General features: G+C 41.1%; 1 protein-coding gene across 2 annotated transcripts in view; it reads left to right on the forward strand.

The window, feature by feature from the left end:
• Positions 1 to 3163: 3163 nt before the first annotated feature.
• slc10a3 (solute carrier family 10 member 3) overlaps positions 3164 to 24291 on the forward strand; it is a 126664-nt gene continuing 105536 nt past the window's right edge. Inside the window, exon 1 of one of the 2 annotated variants that reach the window (XR_012101918.1) lies at positions 3164 to 5659. Coding sequence is in view for 1 of the 2 variants with exons in the window: in XM_073070261.1 (XP_072926362.1) it covers positions 3852 to 5234 (1383 nt within the window). In the remaining variant the exon portion in view is untranslated. Of the gene's footprint in view, positions 8752 to 24291 lie in introns of those variants that run through there. The other variant, XM_073070261.1, reaches the window with a different exon arrangement.

Consider the following 24291-nt stretch of genomic DNA (forward strand, 5'->3'; position numbering starts at 1 on the left):
CATTAGAGTTATGATAAAAAAACACTTTGTAGTTATGTGGTAAAAAAGTTTAATATACATTTTAGATATTATTCAAAACATAATGTCAAAATTATGCAAATAAATTATGAAGTAAAAGCAAGTTCAGCCTAATTGTGTGAAAAAAGCAAGTGTGATCTCAAGAACAAATGATTTAGCACCCACAGCATAAACTGATCATCCCTTCAATGTTTAGTCACACTTTGTATGCCATAGGAGTACAGCCAGAGTAAGGGAGAGTGGCAAGATGCATGCTGTTGTAATCAACCGATTGCTCTTTCACATCAAAACCACTTCTGAAAGGCACTACAGTATATTATAAGACCATAGACATAAATACAAAAGTAGGCCATTTGGCCCATCGAGTCTGCTCCGCCATTCAATCATTATCCCCTTCTCAGCCCCACTCCCAGCCTTCTCGTAACCTTTGATGCCATGTCCAATCAAGAACTTACCAAGCTCTACCTTAAATACACCCAATGATCTGGCCTCCATAGCTGCCTGTGGTAATAAATTCCACAAAATCACCACCATCCAGCTAAAAAGAATTCTCCACATCTCTGTTTTAAATGGACACTCCTCAATCCTGAGGCTATGCCATCTTGTCCTAGACTCCCCCACCTTGGGAGACATTCTTTCCACATCTACTCTAGGCCTTTCAACATTCGAAAAGTTTCAATGACACCCCCCATTCTTCTAAATTCCAGTGAATACAGACCCAGAGCCATCAAACGTTCCTCATATGATAAACTCTTCATTCCCAGCATCATCCTTCTGAACCCTCTCCAATACCAGCACATATTTTCTTAGATAAGGAGCCCAAAACTGTTCATAATAGTCAAGGTGAGGCCTCACTAGCACCTTACAAAGCCTCAGCATCACATCCTTGCTCTTATATTCCAGACCGGTTGAAATGAATGCTAACATTCTATTTGCCTTCCTCACCACCGACTCTACCTGCAAGTTAACCTTATCTAGAAATTTATCTCTAGTTATTAGTGATAAGTTGAAGTCAATAGAATCAACTTTCAGAAGCAGAGTAAAACATGCAGCCACTATCACATACTGCATGTAGCAGTATTGACAAAGGAGGAATATCAGAGTATTTGTCACTCATTGGCAGTCTGCTCACTCCTGAGTTGGAAAGTTATTGGACTGAGCTCTATTCCAGGTGATGCCTGTAAGTAAAGATGATAATTTAAAATTTGTCAATACATTAAATCAGATTTTCACATCCAGTCGGAACAAAACCCTCAAGACATAAGGCATGAATAGGAGGACAATACTTACAAACTATGACAATATCTTACAATTCTGGCTGATATCTAAAAGGTACTCACAGTTAATGTGAGTGGAGAGGTGACAACCTATGCCCTTTTGCGTCGTTAGTCTTCTCGGTAGTGAGTTATGGTTTAGTCTGAGAAATTTGTCTGAAGTATATTATTGAGGGTGTAGATTGATGTGAAGCTATCATGAAAAATTTTTCAAAACTTGTCAATTCACTCAATCCTCATCTGCAGCCTAGTCCATTATATTTCATTCATTATAGTTTGTTGAATATATGGAATTGATACAGAAGAACATACAGAAGTTCATAAATAGAAAGAGCTGGACTTGTAACTGTGGAGAGGTAATACAGATGGGGAAGAGTAATAGGAATACTGGACAACACAAGTTCTACTTTCTACGCTAGTGGTGCTGAGCTAACTTTTTCAATAAATAAGGTTAGCATCAGGAATCAAAGTATTTCAACATACTGCATTCTATGTATGGGTGAAGATTGGTGCCTTTTCAACTTGAACTGGCAGCAGTTAGAATCCTCTGAATCTGAATGAAAAGTAGAGTTGTTTTAGAGGAATAGAAAGACAACATTTTAATTTTAGATTTCTAGTTATTATAAATTATATTTATAATTTATACTTTGATCTCTTACTAGTTGGTCATCTGACTGTGGGCACAGCAGCATACAATTTAAATACTGGAATGATATCCAGAGATCTGGATCACTAACCCAGAAACATGAGTTCAAATTGCTTGGGGAATTCATTTCAAATAATTTCATAAAATTGGAACTGAGGGATGAAACTATCTGTGGTGCAACACCTTGCAGAACTATTGAAGCCACTGTCTCACAGCACCAGAGACCCTGCTTCAGGTCGTCAGGTGCTACCCTTGTGGAGTTTAAACATTCTCCCTGTGACAGTGTATGCTTCCTGGAGCAGTTTCATAAACAACCCAGAGGTCATCCAGATCAGTCAAAAGCATCCCTGCCATTTACTCTCAATGTAATGCACAACGCTCTGAGGTATCCGATTACTACTAAATCTCACTTCTTGAGTTAATTGCCAGCAACACTGGCAGTCGTCTCAACTTTCAAGTCTCTGAGCACTGGAATTCTCTAACAAGATCACTTTATCTCTCCTCTTTTAAAATAATCATTGAGAACATGTTTTCCATGCTCTCAGTTAGCCTGGTGCCAAATCCTATGAAATGCCTTGGGATGTTTTACCAAGATGAGAACCTATATTAATACAAATTATTCTAATTGGCCATTCAATTGGAACGTCTTAGGCTAAAGAACGGCTGTTCTTGTAACTTGTACATAGAAAGTTCCGTGTGCTGCGTCATGAGCTAATATTTCAAGCTGAAGTGCGCAAAATTCAAGTATCAGAATCCCCCAGATTCTGATTCCAAACTTAGCTTAAAAGGACCACTATAACCGGCAAAAGGTAGCCTTCCTTCCATGCCACCTGTCTGGGCTGAAATCATACGCAGATCATGGTGGAAGGGGAAAGGAGTGAAAATAGGCCAAGGTGGGAAATGCCAGGCATGTCACTTTGGTGAAGGCTAGTAGCCCGTCGGGAAAATTGCAACCGAAGTAGGAAGCAAAAATCTCCAGTCCGCTGAAGGAGGGATGTCCTCACGCTCATTAGTAATCCACATCAAATAAACAATTTACATCGGGGATCCAAAATGCCTTCTGAGCTATGAATAGGGACTCGATTATGCCGTCAACATCTCGGTTTGTGTTTATTTCATCAAGTTGTCTGGTTCGTATAAATAAAAGTAATCTTCCAAACGCAGCACAAAATCGAGGGCTGGTTCCTTAGATAGGATCCCTGACAGTTGCTCTGCCGGCAGCATGAAATATAACGGCAATGAGTAGGCTGAATTATAAAGAACCCATTCAAAGTCTCCACAGAAGACGAGGCGTGACCAAGGTCTACAGGTCGTACCACAGAATGCACTAAAAGACTGGGAGAAGGGCGTAGTGTTTAAAAACAATAAACCGGAAAAAAGTCAGTCCGGAAACGTCGGCTGCAGATGCATTTGAAAGGCTTTGATCTAATTGGGCTGTACCGCCCGTGCAGTTGATAGGTGGCGACTGATCACGTTAGAGGATGGCAGGAAGGGGGATGCAGTGAACGGTGCGAGGCGGCGCGGCTGGTAAACGGAGTGAACCCCCTCCTCCCGCACTGATCTGCTGGGGTGAACCATCAGTTCCCGGGCTGACGTCAGGAGTGGTGGAACGGGAGAGTGGCTGGCGTTCCCTCTGTTGCTGCCAACCGACCAACACACACTGACGGCATTATTTTGAGCTGTGCCGGAAGGAAGGAGGTGGGAAGTCCCAAGGATTTGGCGTGATTCACTGCGGACTCCCAGCCATGGCCGGGCTGCGAACCCCCTGCGCTGGCGCTGATTCGGCGGGCTAAGCCTCCTGCAGGTAAACGTAGGGGCACGAAGAAGTGCGGGGTAACTGCAGTTTGTGTATGTCCCTTGCCTTCCTGGTTCCCTCTTTCCACTGAATTGACGCAGTAAAAAGTTGTTGCGGAATGGCTGATGTCTGGAAGTTGTGGACAGCCGGCATGAAGAAGGCGCTGCTGCTTGTGGCCATCGTCGGTGGGGTCTACTGCTTGTCGGACTCGAACCAGAGCCATACCACCCCGCCACCCTACTACGTAAACATTGGCGATGGCACTTCGACTCAATTCGACTTTCCCGAAAACACCGACGGTATTATTGTGGTTTCCAGCCGGTATCGAGCGGCCACGGAAAAGGGCTGTACCAGGCTGATAGTTGAGTCTCTGGATCCGGATGTCCTCAAAATAATCAACGTTACCGACGCCGAAACCATTGGCTTGGTGAAAAGTTACATCGTCAGCATTAAATCCCGACTGGCCGGTACCGCACCACTCTTAATCAGACTGTTGGATGTCGCCAGGGTTAAGCCATTGACCGTGGAAGAGCGAAAAGATTACATCATTAAAGTATCGCCCACTGATGATGTTTTAGGTTACAACGGACTGGCGCATTTCTCTCAAACCCCTATACTTTATTTTCTTTTGCCGTTGATATTTATTAACAAATGTGCTTTTGGTTGTAAGGTGGAGATAGCGGTACTTCGAGGTATTCTGAAGCAGCCACATCCTGTTATTCTCGGGGTGATAGGGCAGTTTGTTGTCATGCCCTTGTATGCATATATTATGTCCAGGATCTTCTCCCTGCCCAAAGCTCTTTCTCTTGGGCTGGCAATTACCTGCTCTGCCCCAGGAGGGGGAGGAGGTTACCTCTACAGTCTTCTTCTCGGAGGGGATGTTACCCTTGCGATTTCCATGACCTTGATCTCCACTCTGGTCGCCACTGGTATGATGCCACTTTCATCCACTATCTATAGCCACATTCTCAATGTTCATGAAACACTCCATGTGCCATTTACCAAGATTTTGGTGACATTACTGTTTATAGCTATTCCCATTTCCACAGGAATGTTAATCAAGTATAAATTGCCACGGGTCAGTAAGTTCTTGCTTTTGTTTATTCGACCCCTCAGTTTACTGTTGATCATTGGAGGACTCTTCATGGCCTATCAAATGGGAGCTACCATACTTCATAATGTGCACAAAGAAATAATTCTTGCTGGAGTTGCTGTTCCTGTCTTTGGACTGTTCATTGGATATCTTATGGCCTATTGTTTGAAATTACCTGTGCCTGTGTGCAAAACAGTCAGTATAGAAATTGGAGTCCAAAATAGTCTGCTAGCTCTTGCCGTGCTCCAGTTGTCCTTCCGCCGCATTGAAGCAGATTTTGCCTCGCAGGCTCCTTTCATAGTGGCCCTGAGTAGCACTTCAGAAATGCTGCTGCTTGTGATTGTTCACTTCCTATACAAAAGTCTCAAGGCCAACCCAGTCTCTGAAGAAAATGGCTTTAAATCCTAAACTTTCTGGATTGGTTCCTCTAAAGAAAAGTTGTTGCACTGCAAATGTATTTGAAATATTTTTCTACTGACGCATTTTCTAAAATGAGAGTATATAGCTACTGCAGTAACTTGATTTGTTTACATGGCATTCTGAAATGAGCCACTTTCATGTTTTTGTTGTAAGCACAAAAAGTCTGTATTTGGAAAACTGCTGTCTTAAAATAGGAACTCCGGTATAATCTAGTATCTAATTTCAGTTGAATTGACAATTGTAAGATTTTGTTGCTTTAGGAAAAGTCTTAAATAATTTTAAATTGTATTGCTTTAAAATAGCTGTGACAATTTCTTTTTAGGCAACAGTTTGTGCTATGTGCAATGACAGTTCTTGTCCCCTGTCAATATCTGAGATGTCAAAGGCATGCAGTATTCAAGCCATTGCCACAGGTATAATGAGAATTCTATGATTTTAGTATTGTCTAGAATGGTACTTGTCAGTGTTTTCTGCTTTGGTAATTGGCAACATTCTCTGAAACATGTGTAAACATACTCCTCAAGTTGGACTGCATAAGTTTTCCAGTGATCAAATTCTCAATGGTGGGAGTCTGAGCTTTAATTTGCACTGTGCTATTTTAAAAAATCTTTGATTTTTCTTCTGAAGAAAATTTTCCCTCTTCACCCCACCACCTTTATTGACAGTCTTCCAATCCCATGTTTCTAGGCAGTATTTCAAAAGTCGGTGATTGTGAGGGGTATTAAGCAGCTAGATTTTATTCTGCACACCACTATCAAGTCCAATCATATCCTTGCATGAGAGCTTCCCATTAAAACTCGCTGAACGCACAGGACTCCTTTATCACCTCTATCTAAGCACTTCACGAGCCCAAGAGTTCGGGAACTAGTTGTCATTGCCACCGTCACTACTGAGATCAGCACCTTGCCAAAGACTACAAGGGAAATTACATATCTTTAACTTGAAAAGTTACAATTAGGCTTTTTCTTTAAGTTTAGTTCTGCATTCAAACAAAAAGAAATTTAAAAAATAGATTTAAAATTTGGGCATAGAATTGTAATGATTCAGTATCTGCTGTCAGGTTAACTCGTGCAGTCCATTTGATATTGATTTAATTAGCTAGCAATTTGTCATAAGTGTTTAGATTGTTACATGGTTGTAGAGAGGTTGACAAAATTGCTTTTGATTTTTTTTGTGGGGAAACAAAGTATTTTGAAATGGAAGAAAAATCTTGAACACCAGGTATATTATACAAATGCACTTTTACCATTAATAGGAAGAATTACACCTATTCCAGATAGTCTAATTTGGGGTTTTTTCAGTATTCTTTCTCTGCTGAAGACAGCTTTAAATAGATTGCAATGATTTCTTTTCAGCTGGTATTTCATTATGAAAACTGCAATTCATAATCTGTTTTGTGCAGTCTGCAGTTGCCATGTTCATGCATTGTTACTTAAGTAGTTGTGCTGAGAAACAAGTCTTCTGAAATACATCTGGGATGTTATAAAGATATGCCAGCTACTTTAGCAATTTCAAGATGAAATAAAAAATACTCTGTGGATGTCTGAGTAAACATAAGATAAACTAAAGGTAATTGGCAAAAGAATCAAAAGATGCGAAAGGAGCTTTAAATCATCACGATATGGAGAAAATTTCATAAGAGTGTTCAATGTAAACTGTATAACTTCCAATAACTTGAGGGAAAATTTGATTGGCTATGGGAAAAGAATTGGAAATCATACATTTTTTAAAAGAAATTGACAAAGGCATAATGGTCTCTTGTTCTTTGTGTCAGTCTAAATTGGTTTATTAGTAAAATAACTGAATTTTCCTCAATCTAGGTACAAATGCCTTGAGAACACTTCATTTGCCAGGAATGTTCTTACTTTTAATGTGGAAGTCTATAACAGAATACATTGATGCAAATTCTGTGTATGTATTCAGTTTGCTGGCAATGAGTTTACATAATAGATGAGCAGAGTTGGCAGATAAAATGGGTTGCTGGAAAAAGGTTACTGTACAATTAACTATCAAGTTGCTCTGCAATATCTCATTGTATGTTTTCTACTGTTCAGAGGGATCAGTAATTAAAGTAGGTTTCATACATACAGTCATCATATTTCTATATTTTGTGGGCCATTGCAATTCAGCCAACTAAGACAAAACCCCCATCATTTTATTGAATGACATGAAGGCTTTTCTCAAATAAATTGTTCCACTTCTCTGCAAAGGGTGGTAGAGGTTGATACAATTTATTAAAGCAGTTAAAAAGAACTGCAGAAACACTTCAGCCATGAGTACAGTGTTTGTTGCACAATCACCATTCTTTCCCATTTACTGGAGACCTTTAGCATGAGGGACTTAGTTTACCCAATAGTTTTGATAATCTCATTTTGAATATGCTATTTCCAGTCAACCTTGAATCATTTAACAAAATAATATTAGTGAAATTACTAATATTTTTAAAAATCAGTATAATTTAACAACTAAATTCATTAGTATTGTCACACAAAAGTCTATCCATTCAGTTGTTTCATTCTGTCTTCATTTAAAAATATGTTGCCTTTCACTGTACTTAATTTAGAAAGAAACATTGAAATAGGCATTTTTAAAATAAATGCATTTTTTGTATATTAGCAGTAAACAAAACTCAGTATTGCAGTAACTGAGTTGTGGGTGGGGAAAATACTGTTTGCCAGACCATCAATTTTTAGGGGGTTTACCATTTTTTAGTATTCTACACCACAACTTCCTGTAATAACAATTTCCTTTGCTCTGCAGATTGGAGCATACCATTTTTTAATGTGTTTGTGCTTTCTGCCTTGCCTTGACCGATTCAGTAGCTTTGAAGAATATTGCTTGAGGGAAGAGTGGTTGACAGGATATCTGAAATTCTCTGTGTCTCTGTCCAAGTAGTAGCCGATCTTTTTTAATGTAATTATTAACATAATATGCCAGTTATAACAGCAGATACTGTAAATTCTGACATTTCAAAATAAAATCAGGAAATGCTGAAAACACTGATCAAACTTCTGTCTGCAGAAGCTACCTGACCTGCTGAATATTTCCAGCATTTCCTGATTCATAATGCAAATAATTTTACTAAGATGAAGGCTCATGGGGAAGTACGCCCTAGATAACATATTGTGTATTGATTTATGTTTTTTTTTTGCTGAGAAGATTGAATCCATTACCTTCTATAACCAAACTGTTCAAATAAATAAAAGCCTTTGCTTTTGAGTGATTTATGTGTAATTTTGGGAAAACTCCATGTCTTTGATTAATAACCATTTATCTAATGCCATCTTTGGAGGTTTTATCTGTGTTCATTTTATGAATGTGATTTGACTACTGGATCAGCTGGGGATGTGTACAATTATTGTTAAACTCAGTGTCTTGCGTTTGGTAAGCATTTAGAGATGTCCCCTGTGTTATGCCTTTTCAGGTTACAGAGATTCACTATTACTGAAATCATAAAACACCACATTAAAATTTGAGATACAGAATAAAAGTCACTCTTAGAAAATTGGTGGTGAAAATGTATTTTTAATCACTTGATACTAGTGCAAACCAATTTGAATATAATGTCACCATGTCAATTGGGATGGCAGTCAGAGCCCAGTCCCTTCATGGCCTTGGCTCTCTGCTCCTGGACCATTTAAATAGGTGTCTCAGTATAGTGCTACCTACCATCCTCTTCATCTGCAAGGCATTTTATCTGATGTACTGTATTGTGGGAGGCTGCAGTAGCCATTGGCATTACTACTAAGTTACTGTGTTTTAACCTCTTACTCCCATGATCTCCTTCACCACCTCGCTGAACCCCAATCCTAAAGTTCAGGTTTACATTCATTTATCACATCTACTTCAAAACATACAGTGAAATGGATTATTTGTATAACAACCACTGCACCCAAAGCTGTGCTGAGGACAGCCTGAAAGTGTCACTGCACTTTCCGGGACCAACACAGCAACAGCAAAACAAACATCTTTCCCACCGCATGCACGCAGGCCACCAACCCCAGGATATTGACTTTGGGACTCTAGTCTCTGGTCCAGGCTCCCAGACCTGCAAACATTGGCCTTCAGCCTCCAGTTTCTGGCCTGGTCTTGCCCCTTACCTCTGGACTCCCAGCTTCAGTCTTCTACCTTTTGGGTTTTCTACCTCAGGACTCACTGAGCTTTGGACTTCAACTTGGGCTTTGCCGTCCAACCTTTGCTGATCTCTGGATATTGACCCTAGGACTCACTGAGCATGGTTTGACCTTCAGATTCTGTTCTTTTCCCTAAAAAAAATAATCAAGACCCTTTGCTAATACACGAGACCCGGATTCCAGAGAAAATGACTCACAGATGAGGGTAGCTGTGCTGCACTCTGAGGTGTCCGTTTGCGTGACCGGAGAGGGCATGCAATGGAGGAACTCGTCTGATTACCAAGCCAATCAATCGTGTTGCAGCAAACCACAAAGTGAATGGATTTTAGAAATGCAACTCCTTCATAATGTAAGGATTGCTTGTGTGTGATATTGGCACATTGGCAGGGTGGCCCAGTAGCTTAGTGGTTAGCATAGTTGTATTACAGTGCCAGCAACCCAGGTTCAATTCTCCTGCCAGGTCTGATCTAAAGTTCAATATATTTATGGTTTACTAAACTGGAAACTAGTTTCCTGCCTCAAAATCAAAACTTACAAATTGGATGGTGCCAAGTGTGACTCCATTACCTCAAAAGGGAGGGAGAAATCACCAGTGGGAGGTATTTAGGTTTTCAGAAAGCCTTTGAGAGTATTGTGTAAAAGTAAAGCATGTGGGACTGGGGTAATATACTAGTATAGATTGAAATTTGGCTGACAGGACACTCAGCAGGGGTAAATGGGACCTACTTGAGTGGCAAGGTTATTGAATGGGTGCTGGGTCTTCTGTTCCACTATAATGTGAGTAAAAGAACTCAACCAGATCCAGCAGTTCCAAAAGCAAAAAAAGTGACTCTGTAATGGACTCTCTGTAATGACTGGGAGATTCTACAATATTATAACACTAACTGAAATGTAAAGTAGTGATTATAGATAACATGGGCTGTAAAAGTTCCCTTTAATGGCACACACTAGTAAAACAAGATTTACAAATTTACACCTTCAGCCAGATCAATCTGGTATAATAAGAGCAGGGTAATTTACTTTTGATGTAGAAATCCCACTGTTACTTCATCCATCAGGGAAAACGCTGCTTGTACCTGCCCTGATTAAACTTTCAGATTCTTCACCATTTCCATGGCAATAGCAATCTGGCATGCCTTATTGATATGAAGCATTGTCTGTCTAAAAACCTGGAAGTACTCATTTTTAAAATACATCCATGCTTCAATTTATGGTCTGGAAACATCCCATGACTACAGTGCCACAACAAATGTGTTACACGAATGATATAATCAGTCACTTCTCCAGGGTTTTGACTGCAGTGAGTGAATTTACCAATGATTGACACTGCGATACTTTGACAAGCTCATTAAATGAGACAATGATTAGCTGTCATTGAGTGAATCTCCAACACAGGGGCTTCCTGAGTACAAATGATTTAAGAGCAGCTCAATGGCATTCCCGTTAGTATAATGCTATTACAGCACCAGCGACCCAGGTTCAATTCCATCGTGCTCTGTAAGGAGTTCTGCAAAGCAATGTCATTTGGATTGGCATCACGATCTGAACCAGGTTTAATATCACTGGCCTGTGTTGTGAAATTTGTTAACTTAGTGGCAGCATTACAATGCAATACATTATAAATATAGGAAAAAACTGAATTACTGTAAATGTATACTGAATATTAAATGTTAAATTTAAAATATAGTGGAAAAACAGCACTAATGAAAAAAGGGAGGTAGTGTTCATGTGTTCAATGTCCATTTAAGAATCGGATGGCAGAGGGGAAGAAGCTGTTCCTGAATCGCTGTGTGTGTGCCTTCAGGCTTCTGGACCTCCTTCCTGATAGTAACAATGAGAAGAGGGCATGTCCTGGGTGATGGGGGGAGGGTGGGGTCCCTAATAATGGATGCCATGTTTCTGAGGCACTGCTCCTTGAAAGTGTCTTCAGTACGTAAGTGGCTTATGCTCACGATGGAGCTAACTGATTTTATAACTTTCTGTAACAACTTTTGATCCTGAGCAGTAGCACCCCACCCCCACCAATACCAGACAGTGATGCAGCCTGTCTGAATGCTCTCCACACTACATCTGTTTTAGGTGACAAAACAAATCTCAAACCTCTAATGAAATATAGCCACTGCTTTGCATTCTTTATAGCTGCATCAATATGTTGGGACTAGGTTAGATCCTCAGAGGCAAAGCAGAGTGAGATGGGACCATTGGAACACAGCAAGGAAAAAGGTGTGAAATACATTAAATTGGCAGGGACACAAGTGCGTAGCAATATCCCCTGAATAAGAGGAAGTGTTTAGGCTCTTTATGGTGGAAGGGAAAAGGCAAAAGGGTAGGTGTTGTATCAGATATATTTGCATGACAGGGTGATATGAGAAGAGGTTGATTACTGGTGGTGACAAGAAGTAAATCACTAATGTGCAGCAAGCATTTGCTTAAAATGTGAAAGGAGAAGGAAAAGGAAGATGTGTCTGGTGGTGATATATTGAAGATGGTGGAAATAACTGAGGGTAATCATTGGTAGAAGGCAAAGACAAGGCAAACTCTGTTCTCCTTCTAAGTGAGAAGAAGAGTGACAACAGAAGTACTGGAACTGGAGCAGATATGGTTAACATTCCTGTTAACCACACAGGAAAACCACAGTTGCAAAAGACAGCATCTCGGAACCAAAATGCTGTTATTAAAACAGATACAATAGGGTTCAGTAATGCTGCCTCTTTTATCTTCTTCACTTTCCACACCTTTTCCCTTGCCATGTTTCAACTGTCCCATCTCTGATCCCACTCCTCATTTGGGGCCTCAGATTCATCTGTTTATCTCCCCATTTCACTGAATTCCAAGCTCTTGTGGGACTGTCCTGGCAGGCCTATTATTTCAACCTGTTTTTTGTCTATAAGACTTGCATCTTGTTTCTCCCCTCACCCAATCTCTTCCATTTTACATCTGTGGCACTTCTGATGCTCTATGATGATTCAGCAGTTTCCGATTTGCTTAATCTAACCAGCTCATCTTCACATCACAATGACCAGAGGGTTTTACACTTCCTCCTTGAAATAGAGGCCAAGTAAGTCTTCCTCCACCATCACCGTCCTTCACCAATCTAATTGTTCAGAGATTGCACAACATTTTCTTTGTCTTTTTCAAATCTGGTTTACTTCGGCAACTTACAAGGGTCCAAGATACACTGTGGGGTATCTGCAACCATTATTGTTATAGCACTACTCTAATCCCTTCCTTTTTTCTGATACAGTGATGCCAGCTTTCTAACCTCAATACAAAATTCTGTTTTAGTTCTTTTTGCTAGCAACTACCATCCCACTCTTACTTCCACATGGCCCATCTCTGTTCCCTGTCTTGACTGGTCTATCTCTATTTTTGGATAGATTAATAACCAATAGCCATTTAAAAGGTCCATGGACTTCCAGGGTTATTATGAAAAGTCCTTCTCCCTTCTGTATCCTGCAATGAATCCATTCCATTCTCCAATTTTTGCCAGTTTCTGTTTCACTATTCGCAGATAATGCAGAACCTGCTGAGTATTTCTGGCATCTTCTGCTTTTATTTTTGATTTCCAGTATCTTGTGTTGTTGGTCTCTTGCATAATAGCAGTTTTTTTTCTTCATTCTTTGCCGCCTACTTCAACCTCCGATAGGGAAATCATATGTGATTAACAATGCCTTACCAGCCTTTCCCAGCAGACAACACTGCTTCTTGCTCTCCTCTTCCTCACTCTATTGCATAACCTCTCTGGCCTCGCCCTCGCACACACATTCCATTTGTTCTCTTCTTTCCTCACCCTTCCCTGAAACCAGTTTGTTTTCTCAGTTCTGCCCTCACAATTCCCTACTCACATAATACCCACTTTAAAGTTGAATTTTCAGAGATGCTACCTGCCCTGTGAGATATTTCTGGAATTTCCTGTTTGCCTTTTTCAATCAATGGTAGAAAATGCAACTTACACAGTCTGCATTTTGTTCTGCAGATGGTTTGCTTAAATTGAGAGTCTGCAAACTTATTCTTTGGCATCAGGTTGTATCTGGGTCTCCTCTTTGTTACGGCATGATGTGTTGAACAGTCTCACCAAGATCGAGGAAGTTGAATAAACTAGACTGGTTATTTCTCAAGATTGACTTTGGAAGTTCCTGCAAACAATGATGCATCTTAAGAGAGCAGTCAACCACCTGATACTGTCCATAGACAACATAGTCTTGAGAACAAATACTGATTTTAAAAGTGTTACAGCTGGAAATAACCACTTTAGATTGAGGGGAAGAGGAAAGGTAGGAGGAGGGGAAGGAGGAGAAGAAGTCAAATAGAGAGTGGAAGGATGGAGAGGTGAAGGAGAGACAAGAGCAGAAGGTAGACCAGGACTGGAGTAAGTGGAGGCGAAGTGGAAATGAATGGAGGTTGAAGTGGGAAAGGGAAGCAGGAAGAGGGATGGTGGAATGAGCAGGAGAGGGTCAGAAAAGGGTAATGTGGTGAGGTGAGGGTGCTGGGGAGGAAAAGGTGTGGGAAAGAAAGGAAAAGGGGAGAGGGAGATGGGAAAAATGATGGAAAACAGGGTGTTGGTAAGATTGGAGGAGGTAGCAAAAGAGAAAGAGAGTGAGAGAAGTGGAAAAGGGATGATTAGAGGAAAGAGTTATGGGAAGAACCATGATGGTGTAGCAGTTAAACAGAGGCTACTGCTGCATATAGAGTTGAGGAAATGCATATTTCCTACAGTGAGTCTCTATGCAAGAAACTATACACAACCACCCTAATGTCTGACCTTTGTCAGCCTAAAATTTGTTTTCTCCCTTTTACTTTCAAAGCCCAGGGTTTCCAAATTCGGGAATTGCACAGAAAATGGCAGGGCCCTGGAGAGTGTTGTAGAACATAGAGACAAAAGATACATAGTTCTCTGAAAGTGGTGATGAACAAAGACACTGGTGAAGAATGGTTGCCTTCATCAGCCAAGACATAGAGTACAAAAGTTGCAGCATCATGTTGCAAGTGTACAGTTGTGCTCATCCAGCTATAGGAAGGATATCAATAACCTAGAAAGGGTGTAAGAAAGATTCACCAGGATGATTTTTGAAGACACAGTCAAATTGGTTATTATAAATTGTCCCATGATCAGGTTGGAGTTAATTGGGGTTGTGGGGTTATTGGGGTGGTGTGGCTCGAAGGGTCAGAAGGCTCCTTGCTAAATGAGCCAGATGAGCCAGGAGTTATGTCGTCTGCTGAAGGCTAGAATTGTGGCGTTCAAATCTGGTGATCCAGGCCTGTACCCAGAAAACCAGGTATGATCTGTGAGGGCTATTTCAAGGGCGAAAAGACAATTTCAAATGAGGTTGGAGGCAACATCGGATGCATGACAACTTTGGTAGGGGTTACAAGACATTATTTCCTACAAAGTGAAACCCAATAGCATGAATGGCAGTGATGCTTCACTACCAGATGAACTTGATGCCTTCTATGCCCTGTTTGAAAGGGAGAATACAATTACAGCTGTGAAGATCCCTGCTGCACCTGATGACCCTGTGATCTCTGTCTCAGAGGCCGATGTTAGGCTGTCTTTAAAGAGAGTGAACCCTCACACGGCAGAAGGTTTCGATGGAATACCTGGCAAGGCTCTGAAAACCTGTGCCAACCAACTGGCAGGAGTATTCAAGGACATTTTCAACCTCTCATTGCCTACTTGCTTCAAAAAGGCAACAATTATACCAGTGCCGAAGAAGAATTACGTGAGTTGCCTTAATGACTATTACCCAGTAGCATTCACATCTACAGTGATGAAAAGCTTTGAGAGGTTGGTCATGACTAGATTGAACTCCTGCCTCAGCAAGGACCTGGAACATTGCAATTCACTTATCACCACAATAGGTCAACAGCAGATGAAATCTCAATGGCTCTCCACATGGGTTTAGACCAGTTGGACAACACAAACATCTATGTCAAGATGTTCATTGACAATAGCTCAGCATTTAATACTATCATTCCCACAATCCTGGCTGAGAAGTTGCAGAACCTGGGCCTCTGTACCTCCCTCTGCAATTGGATCCTTGTCATCCTAACTGGAAGCCCACAATCTGTGCGGATTGGTGATAACATCTCCTCCTCGCTGATGATCAACATTGGTGCACCTTGGGTGTGTGCTTAGCCCACTGCTCTACTTTCTATATACCCAAGACTGTGTGGCTAGGCATAGCTCAAATACCATCTATAAATTTGCTGATGATACAACCATTGTTGGTAGAATCTCAGTTGGTGATGAAAGGGCATACAGGAGTGAGATATGCCAACTAGTGGAGTGGTGCTACAGCAACAACCTGGCACTCAACGTCAGTAAGATGAAAAAGATGATTGTGGACTTCAGGAAGGGTAAGACAAAGGAACACATACCAGTACTTATAGTGGGATCAGAAGTGGAGAGAGTGAGCAGTTTCAAGTTTCTGGGTGTCAAGATCTCTGAGTATCTAATCTGGTCCCAACATATTAGATATGCAATTATAAAGAAGACAAGACAGTGTTTATACATTGAGATGTTTGAAGAGATTTGCTATGTCAACAAATACACTCAAAAACTTCGATAGATGTACCATGGAGAGCATTCTGACAAGCTACATCACTGTCTGGTATGGGGGTGGGGGCTACTGCACAGGACCGAAAGAAGCAGCAGAGGGTTGTAAATTTAGTCAGCTCCATCTTGGGTACTAGCCTTCAAAATACCCAGGATGTCTTCAAGGAGCGATGTCTCAGAAAGGCAATGTCCATTATTAAGGCACCCCTAGCATCCAGGGCATGCCCTATTCTCATTGTTACCATCAGGTAGGAGGTACAGAAGCCTGAAGGCACACACTCAGCAATTCAGGAACAGCTTCTTCTCCTCAGCCATCTGATTCCTAAATGGACATTGAACCCTTGGACACTACCTCACTTTCTTAACATACAGTATTTATGTTTTTTGCATGATTTTAATCTATTCAATGTACATACACTGTATAAAGTATACTGAATAAGATTTACTTATTTTTTTCTTCTATATTATGTATTGCATTGAACTGCTGCTATGAATTTAACAAATTTCACATCACTTGCCAGTGATAATAAACTTGATTTGATTCTGATTAAATAAATGGATAGATAGATAAATAAGGATATGACAGTGGATATTGTCTATATAAACTTAAGCAAGGTTTTTAAATGCAACATAGCAGGCTGGGCTGGAAGGGTAGGTCCCATGGAATCCAGGGAGAGCTAGTTTGATAGATTGAAAGACACATACAAAATGCTGGAGGAACTCAGCAAGTCAGGCAGCATCTATGAAGGGGAATAAGCAGTTGATACTTTGGGGGAGACCCTTTATCAGGGCTGGAAGGGGACAGAAGCCAGAATAAGAAGTGGGGAGGGGAAGGAGTACATGCTGGCAGGTGAGGAAGGAAGTGCGTGAGAGGGGGAGGGTGAAGAAGGAAGAAGCTGGGAGGTGATAGGTGGAAGAGATACGGGGCTGAAGAAGAAGAATGTCAACTGTTTATTCCCCTGCTGCCTGACTTGCTGAGTTTCTCCAAAATTTTGTGTGTTTTTCAAGATTACCAGCATCTGCACAATTTCTTGTGTTTATGTTATAGATCAAGGGTGTCAAACTCATTTTAGGTCACGGGCCGGATTGAGCAAAATGCAGCTTCATGTGGGCCAGATCAGTCGGACGCGTGCGAACGCAGCTTTCGTTGCCTCTGTTTTTTCAGCCTGCTCTCATGTGTCTCAGTCTCTGCTATAGCTACAAAGTCTTTCACTTTACAAATTCCGTTTCTTATGAAGAAAACTGCCGAGCAAGACTGCCGAATAAACACTAAAAACCCTGAAAACCTGGTACCTGAATAAACTCAGCATTAGCCATATCATACGCCATAGGCGCTTTGATTACTGGGGCCAGCTTTAATAGTAATTAGATATTATCTCGCGGGCCAAAGATAATTCCACCGCGGGCCGGATTTGGCCCGCGGGCCTTGAGTTTGACATATATGTTATAGATGGTTTCAAAATTAGGTCAAAGGCAGGAAGCAGAAAGTGGTGATCGAAGGTTGTTTCTCAGAATGGTGGTGCCACAGAGGCTGATGATGGGATCTTTGTTATTCATTATTTCTATAAATGATTTGGATGTGAATTCATAAGACTTAATCAGCAAGTTTGCTGTTGACACAAAATTAAGAAGTGTTGTTGATAGTAAGAAGGGTTATTATTGATTACAGAGGGATCTTGATCGGTTAAGGAAAGTCAAACCAGCGTAGGACACTCAGAATCATAGGACATTAAAGAGCATAATGGAACAGAGAGACTAGGGGTACATAGTTCATTGAAAGTGACATCACAAATAGGACATGAAAAAGGTATTTACTGTGCTGGTTTTCAGTCAGGGCACTGAGTATAACAGTTGTATATATTGTTGGTTAGGCTGTACTTACAGAACTTGGTCACCCTGTTATGGGAAAGCATCTCATCTAAGATGTCTATTACTTTTTAGTACACACGCGCTAAACGCCCGAACAGAGACTAAACATTCACCTTACGCTGTTACATGCACAATCAGTCATGATAGAATAAAGTTAGACAAAAGGTACACTTTGGCACAACGCTTACAAGATATTGCCTGGTAGTTAAATTACAGGAAGACTGACCTACTTGGCCGGTGAGGAACTTTGCAAGCCACGCTATCCGGCGTCGAGTTCTTTACTCATGAAAATCTGAAGCATCCACATGTAAAACGTCAAATTACCAATATTCTCGATTCGCCAGCAAGCATAAATTAATTCACATGGATATTGTAAATTAATGCTCACCTTTCCTCACCATGCCTAGCATCCCTGGGAGGAACTCAGTTCCAAAGCCCCACCAGCTTCTGCAGCAGAAAACAAAATGGTCTCCCCACTATCCCGCGCGTGTGTAATGACGTCACCATCTCCACTTAAAGGCACAGACAACCGTTCGAGCATTACCCGGATGAATGCCTAAGAACACTTTTAACAATACTGAATAAGATTCGACAGTCGCCCAGTTACACTGGTTGGGCCAAAGGGTCTGTGATTTTGGGAGATTGGATGGGTTGACACTTTTTTTTCTTAGAAGGCTGAGGAGGTGATCTTACAGAGGTATATAAAAGGTATAGTTGAAGTGAATGGTCATTGTCTTTTTCCTCGGGTAAAGAAGTCTACAACTAGAGGATATAAATTTAAGATGAGATGGGAAATAATTAAATGGGACCTGAAGATCAATTTTCATATAGAAAATGGGGTATAATGGAATAAGCTGCCAGAGCTCTACCTAGGCCATGCTCTTTTCTCGCTACTGCCATCAGGTAGAAGGTACAAGAGCCTCGGGACTTGCACCACCAGGTTCAAGAACAATTTCTACCCCTCAACCATCAAGCTTTTGAACAAAAAGGAGATAACTACACTCACTTAAGGACTCTGTTATATTGCTATCTCATGCTTATTATTTATTGCTATTTATTTATACCAGTATTTGCACAGTTGGTTACAATGAACAGTTCCTGATGTTCACAGTTACTGTTCTACAAATTTGCTAAGAATGCCCGCAGAAAAAGAATCTCAGGGTTGTATGTGGTGAAATGTACGTACTCTGATAATAAATTTTACTTTGATCTTTGAGGAAGCTATAGAGGGCGGTACAATTATAATGTTTAAAGAATATTTGGTCAGGTAATTAGATAGAAAATGTTTAGAGGCCAAGTGCAGATATATAGGACTATCTTGGATAAGTATCCGGGTTGGCATGGACTAGATGGGTAAAAGGCCTGTTTCATGCCATGTAACTGTGACTCTGCATATGTCTGAATGTCTGAGTGTAATTAATTGAAATTAAATGATTAAAAGTTAAAAATATACTGATATTATAGGTTGCTAGGATTGGGTACGTTGTCATAGTCAAACGTGATTGATCTTGAGAGGGCATTGCTTTTGAGTACATGGCTCAGACTTTGTTGTTTTTTTAGGTTCATACGGATGGTTTTGAGGACAGCACAGTGAGTTTAGGGTCAGGTTAGGGCTTAGGAACCAGGATAATGGGGAGTTAGTGGTCAGGGGCAGTAAATGTAAAGTCTGGGCAGGAGTTCAAGTCCAGTTCGAAATGCTCCATGCTACTGCTTCAGACAATCTTTGCACTGTTCCATTTCTGTCATTGGATTTAATAGTATTTACAATTACCATAATTCTTCCGAGTTTCACGCGGACAGGGAATTTTACTGCAACCTAAGATATAAGACGAATCGACTGCCACAACATGTGGAATCCCTGTGAGCACCAGAAGAGGGCAGAGCACATAAAGCACTGGATGCACTTTCAATAGTACCTTGAATTTAAGGAAGCCAGCAATCAAACAAATCCTCACGCTTGTTTAGCCAGACTAACCAAGCATTAGAGACTCATTTGACAGAAAACTGAGAAATTAATGCCTCTTTCCAATGTTTTAAGAAACTACATGCATGTAAGTTGGTGGATGGTTACAACAGCAATAATGGCAACATAAAAATTGCTTGAGCTAATCAGCAAGTCAGACAGCATTTTACAACTCCTTGCAAACAGTACTTAAAAAGTAGAAGATTTGATACTAACGAATGAAATAAGTTCAAGATTCAATATTGTTTGTCATCATTCATCAGTATACAAGTGTGAAGGAGAACGATTGTTACTCCAGATCCAATGCAGCATCAAAAAACAACAGACATAAAGAACACAGAATACATAAGATTAGCTTATATGCATAAATTGATTAAATGTACATAAAATGACACTTGGTACAGGAGACAGGAGAGGTACTGCAGATGCTGGAAATCTACAGCAATACTGAAACATCGACTGTTTATTCCCATCCATATATGCATGGAATTTTCATGGATGCTGCCTGAGCTGCTGAACTTCTCTGGCACATTGTTGGTATTCCATTAGGTAAAGGAGTATCTGTACATGAGGTGTATCTAACAGGAAATGGTAAAGTAGTGGTGGTGTGGTGGGTTAACAGTTTTTATTTGAATCTGGTAGTCCTGACGTGGATGCTAGATAGCCTCTTCCTTGATGGGGGTGGCACAAACAGCCCATGAGTAGGTTGGATGTGATCCTTCATGATATTACAGACCCTTTTCCACCACCTTTCTGTATACATGTCCTTGATGGTGCTAGGTAGGCTGGTACTGGTGGTGTTGGGCAGATTTAACTGTGAAATGGGGACACCTCTTTTTTCCCTTATTAGGGGGGGAGAGAGAGAGAGAGAGAGAGAGAGAGGGAGAGAGAGCCTGTGGTATGTTGAATTACCAGGTGAACGAATAGTCTTTGGGGTACTGCAAGTCTGCGTCTTTACTGATGCTTTGCTGCATGCTTGAGTGTTCTGTGGAGGGCGCCAATGCTTTTTTTTCTGGTGGGGGAGGGGGGATTGATGCTTTGCTACTGCTTACGGGTGGGAAGGAGGAGCTGGGGGGGCTTTGGGGTTCTAACATTTAACTGTCATTCATTCTTTAGGGCACTCCTCTGATTTGTGAATGGTTGTGAAGAAAAAGAATTTCAGGATGTATATTGTATACATTTCTCTGACATTAAATGCGCCTTTGAAACCATTGTAGAGCCCCCTGTCTGCCGCAGTGTAGTTACCAAATAAATTGGAATAAAATGGTACTACTAAATAAACTGTTAATACCACTGTCACTCTTCCTGTATTCAGCACAACTAAAACTTTTCTTACTTTTGATTATTTTTTTCTCTGATGTGCCTACCCAAGCCTTTTATTCATTACTTTTTGAGAGTTTTCAACTATTATGGTTGTTATGATGTGTCTAGTGTAGTAGTGTAGCGGCAAGTGCTTGTCGCTCTCGCTTTCAACTTCCACCGCTGGCTAGTAGCCTCATATAGTAGCCTCCTCGCTGGTGATACAAGAAACTGAACTCGTTTCGGACTCAGGCTGAACTGTAGAGGACAGGGAGGAGGTCTTGTCCCTGCACACTTAGCATGCAGGCCCACCGGCGTGTGGACATGCCCTGATGTTCTTGAACCAGATCCTCAGCTATGAATAGCCCCACTGCCCTATGGGCAGCCTTGGGAGAGACGAAGGCTACGGGAGTAAACCCAGACAGCAAATCCGGAGTGGAGCCGCTAAGGTGCCTGGAACATCCTTCCGGCAGCTCCTGCAGCCAAGCTGGTGCCAAACATATTGCTTCATAAGCTTTCCTTCGGACTACACTGGTGAGGCCGAGAGGGGGATCTTGACGACTGGGATCTCCAAACTTTCCATCCAGGCTTGTGGTGATGATGTTCATCACCCATTGTCCTACGAGACAGACAGATGCCAACCACCAGTTCTTAAATTATATCTCCTCAGGGATTTATTTCCTTCTAGCCCAAAGACAGACAGCTTGGAAGATTAAATTCTCAAAACTACAGATCACTTCAAACAAAACAGTTGATGACAGTATCATGGCATAGAAAGAATTATTCGTTCCACAGTCATAAAATGACTTGAAAAGCCCAGAGGCAGGCAAATCAGATTAGCTTGGCTGAGTCAAACAGCTAGTGCAATGGTGTAATAAATAATGGAAAGTTTTTCAGACAAAGGGAACTTTTGTTGCTAAAATTGCAAGGTAGAAATGGCTTATGGCACATATTTTAATCTTTAAAAGTGCGAGGGCTAAAAGTTATTTTAAAATGATTTACTAAATGAAATGGTAATGTACTGGAAGAAATGTAAAAGGTATGACACAATTTTAAATAAAAAAGCAAAACTTCTGAAAACCTTCAAAATAGAACATACTCTCCATATCATACTGCCCTGGCTTGCGTATCACTGATAGACAGCTGGGACACAACATCTATGGTCGACCCCAATTTGGCCTCACAAGTACATACTGATAAAGGTCAAACAGGTTAGTCAGCAACTTTGGAGACGGCAAGATGATCGAAGTAATACAATTCAGAGGCTGAGGGTAAACTTAACGTAAGTTTATGAGAATAACAGAGGCATAGATAGGGTAGATAGAATCTTTTTTCAAGCTAGAATCAGACTGTTTACTATCACTGGCATAGGCTGTAAAATTTGTGGTCTTGTGGCAGTAAGACATAGAAGTTACTATAAGTTACAAAAAAAAAGTGCAAAGGAGGGATGACGAGGTAGTGTTCATGGACCATTCAGGAATCTGATTGTGGAGAGGAAGAAGCTGCTCCTAAAAGGAATGGGTCTTCAGACTCCTTGATGGTAGTAATGAGAAAAGGGAAGTTCTGATGGTGAGGGTCCTTAATGATGGATGTCCTTTATTGTGGGGAGGGATGTGCCTGTGATGGAGTTGGTTGATCTTGATTTTGATCTTGCTTATTGGAACCTCCACACCAAATAGTGATGCAATCAGTCAGAGTACTTCCCCCATACATCTGTGGAAATTTTCTAGAGTCTTTGATGACATACCAAATCTCTTCAAACTCCTAATGAAATATAGCCGCTGGCTATATTACATCAACCTATTGGCCCCAGGATAGATCCTCTGAGATGTTGATGCTCAGGAACTTGAAACTGCTCGCCTTTCCACTGCTGACCCCTGAGGACAGCACAGATGTGTAGTGGTCAGCATAACACTTTACAATGCCAGCAATCGGAAGATTGGGGTTCAATTCTCACCGCTGCCCGTAAAGAGTTTGTATGTTCTCCCTGTGACCATGTGGGTTTCCCCCAGATGCTCTGGTTTCCTTCCACATTCCAAAAGACATAGGAGTTAGGGTTAGTAAGTTGTGTGAATATCATGTTAGTGCCAATAGCATGGCAACTCTATCAGGCTGCCACCGGCACATGCCTGTACTGTATTGGTTGTTGATGCAAGCAACACATTTCACTGTATGTTTCGATGTACGTGTGACATAACAAGCTAATCTTTATCTTCAGTTTCTTAAATGAGGACTGGTGTGTGTTCTGACTTCCCCTTCTTGAAGTCCACATTCAATTCTTTGGTCTTGCTGACTTTGAGTGCAAGTTTGTTGTTGCGACATCACTCAACCAGCTGATCTGATCTCATTCCTGTACGCCTCCTCATCACCACCTGAGATTCTGCCTACACTACAACAGTGGTGTCATGAGTGTAGAGAGAGGAGAGCTGTGAGCTAAGCATGCATTCTTGTGTGCCTGGGCTAATCGTCAGTGAGGAGAAGATGTTATTACCGATCTGCACTGACTGTGGTCTCCCAATGAGGAAGTCAAGGATCCAAGTACTAGAGTATGGGCTTTTAAGGTGAGAGGGAGAAAGTTCAAAGACTATGTACAAGACAAGTTTTTATATAGCAGCCATTGGTGCTTGGAATGGGTTGCCAGGGAAACAGATGCAGTAGTGGTGTTTAAGAGGCCGTAGATAGATGCACGACTATACAAGGATGGAGGGATATGGATAATGCGCATACAGAGGGCAATTAGTTTAAACAAACATCATGTTTCACAGAAGCACCCTTACCTGTGCTGTGCTGTTCTCTGTTCTAGTTCATGCATCACTTGCAACATCTGTACTTTTCCCAAAGCCGGACAAAATATGTAATCTCTATTCATTTATTTTCTCCCACACACAATTATTGAATTGACTTTATTTCTTACACCTTTCACATACGTGAGGAATAAAAATCTTTACACCTCTGTCTGAATGTGCAATGTACAGATTATAGTAATTTGTAATAAATTGTTTATACAACAGAACAGTCAATATAGATTAGAAATATAATTGTGTCAGCGTGAATTAATCAGCCTGATGGCTTGGTGAAAGAAGCTGTCCTGGAGCCTGTTGGTCTTGGCTTTAATGCTGTGGTACTGCTTTTTGGATGGTAGCAGCTGGAACAGTTTGTGGTTGGGGTGACTCAGGTCCCCAATAATCCTTCAGGCCCTTTTTTTTTGCACCTGTCACTGTAAAC

The sequence above is a fragment of the Hemitrygon akajei genome, chromosome 17 (assembly GCF_048418815.1).
Source record: "Hemitrygon akajei chromosome 17, sHemAka1.3, whole genome shotgun sequence".
Lineage (NCBI taxonomy): Eukaryota > Metazoa > Chordata > Chondrichthyes > Myliobatiformes > Dasyatidae > Hemitrygon > Hemitrygon akajei.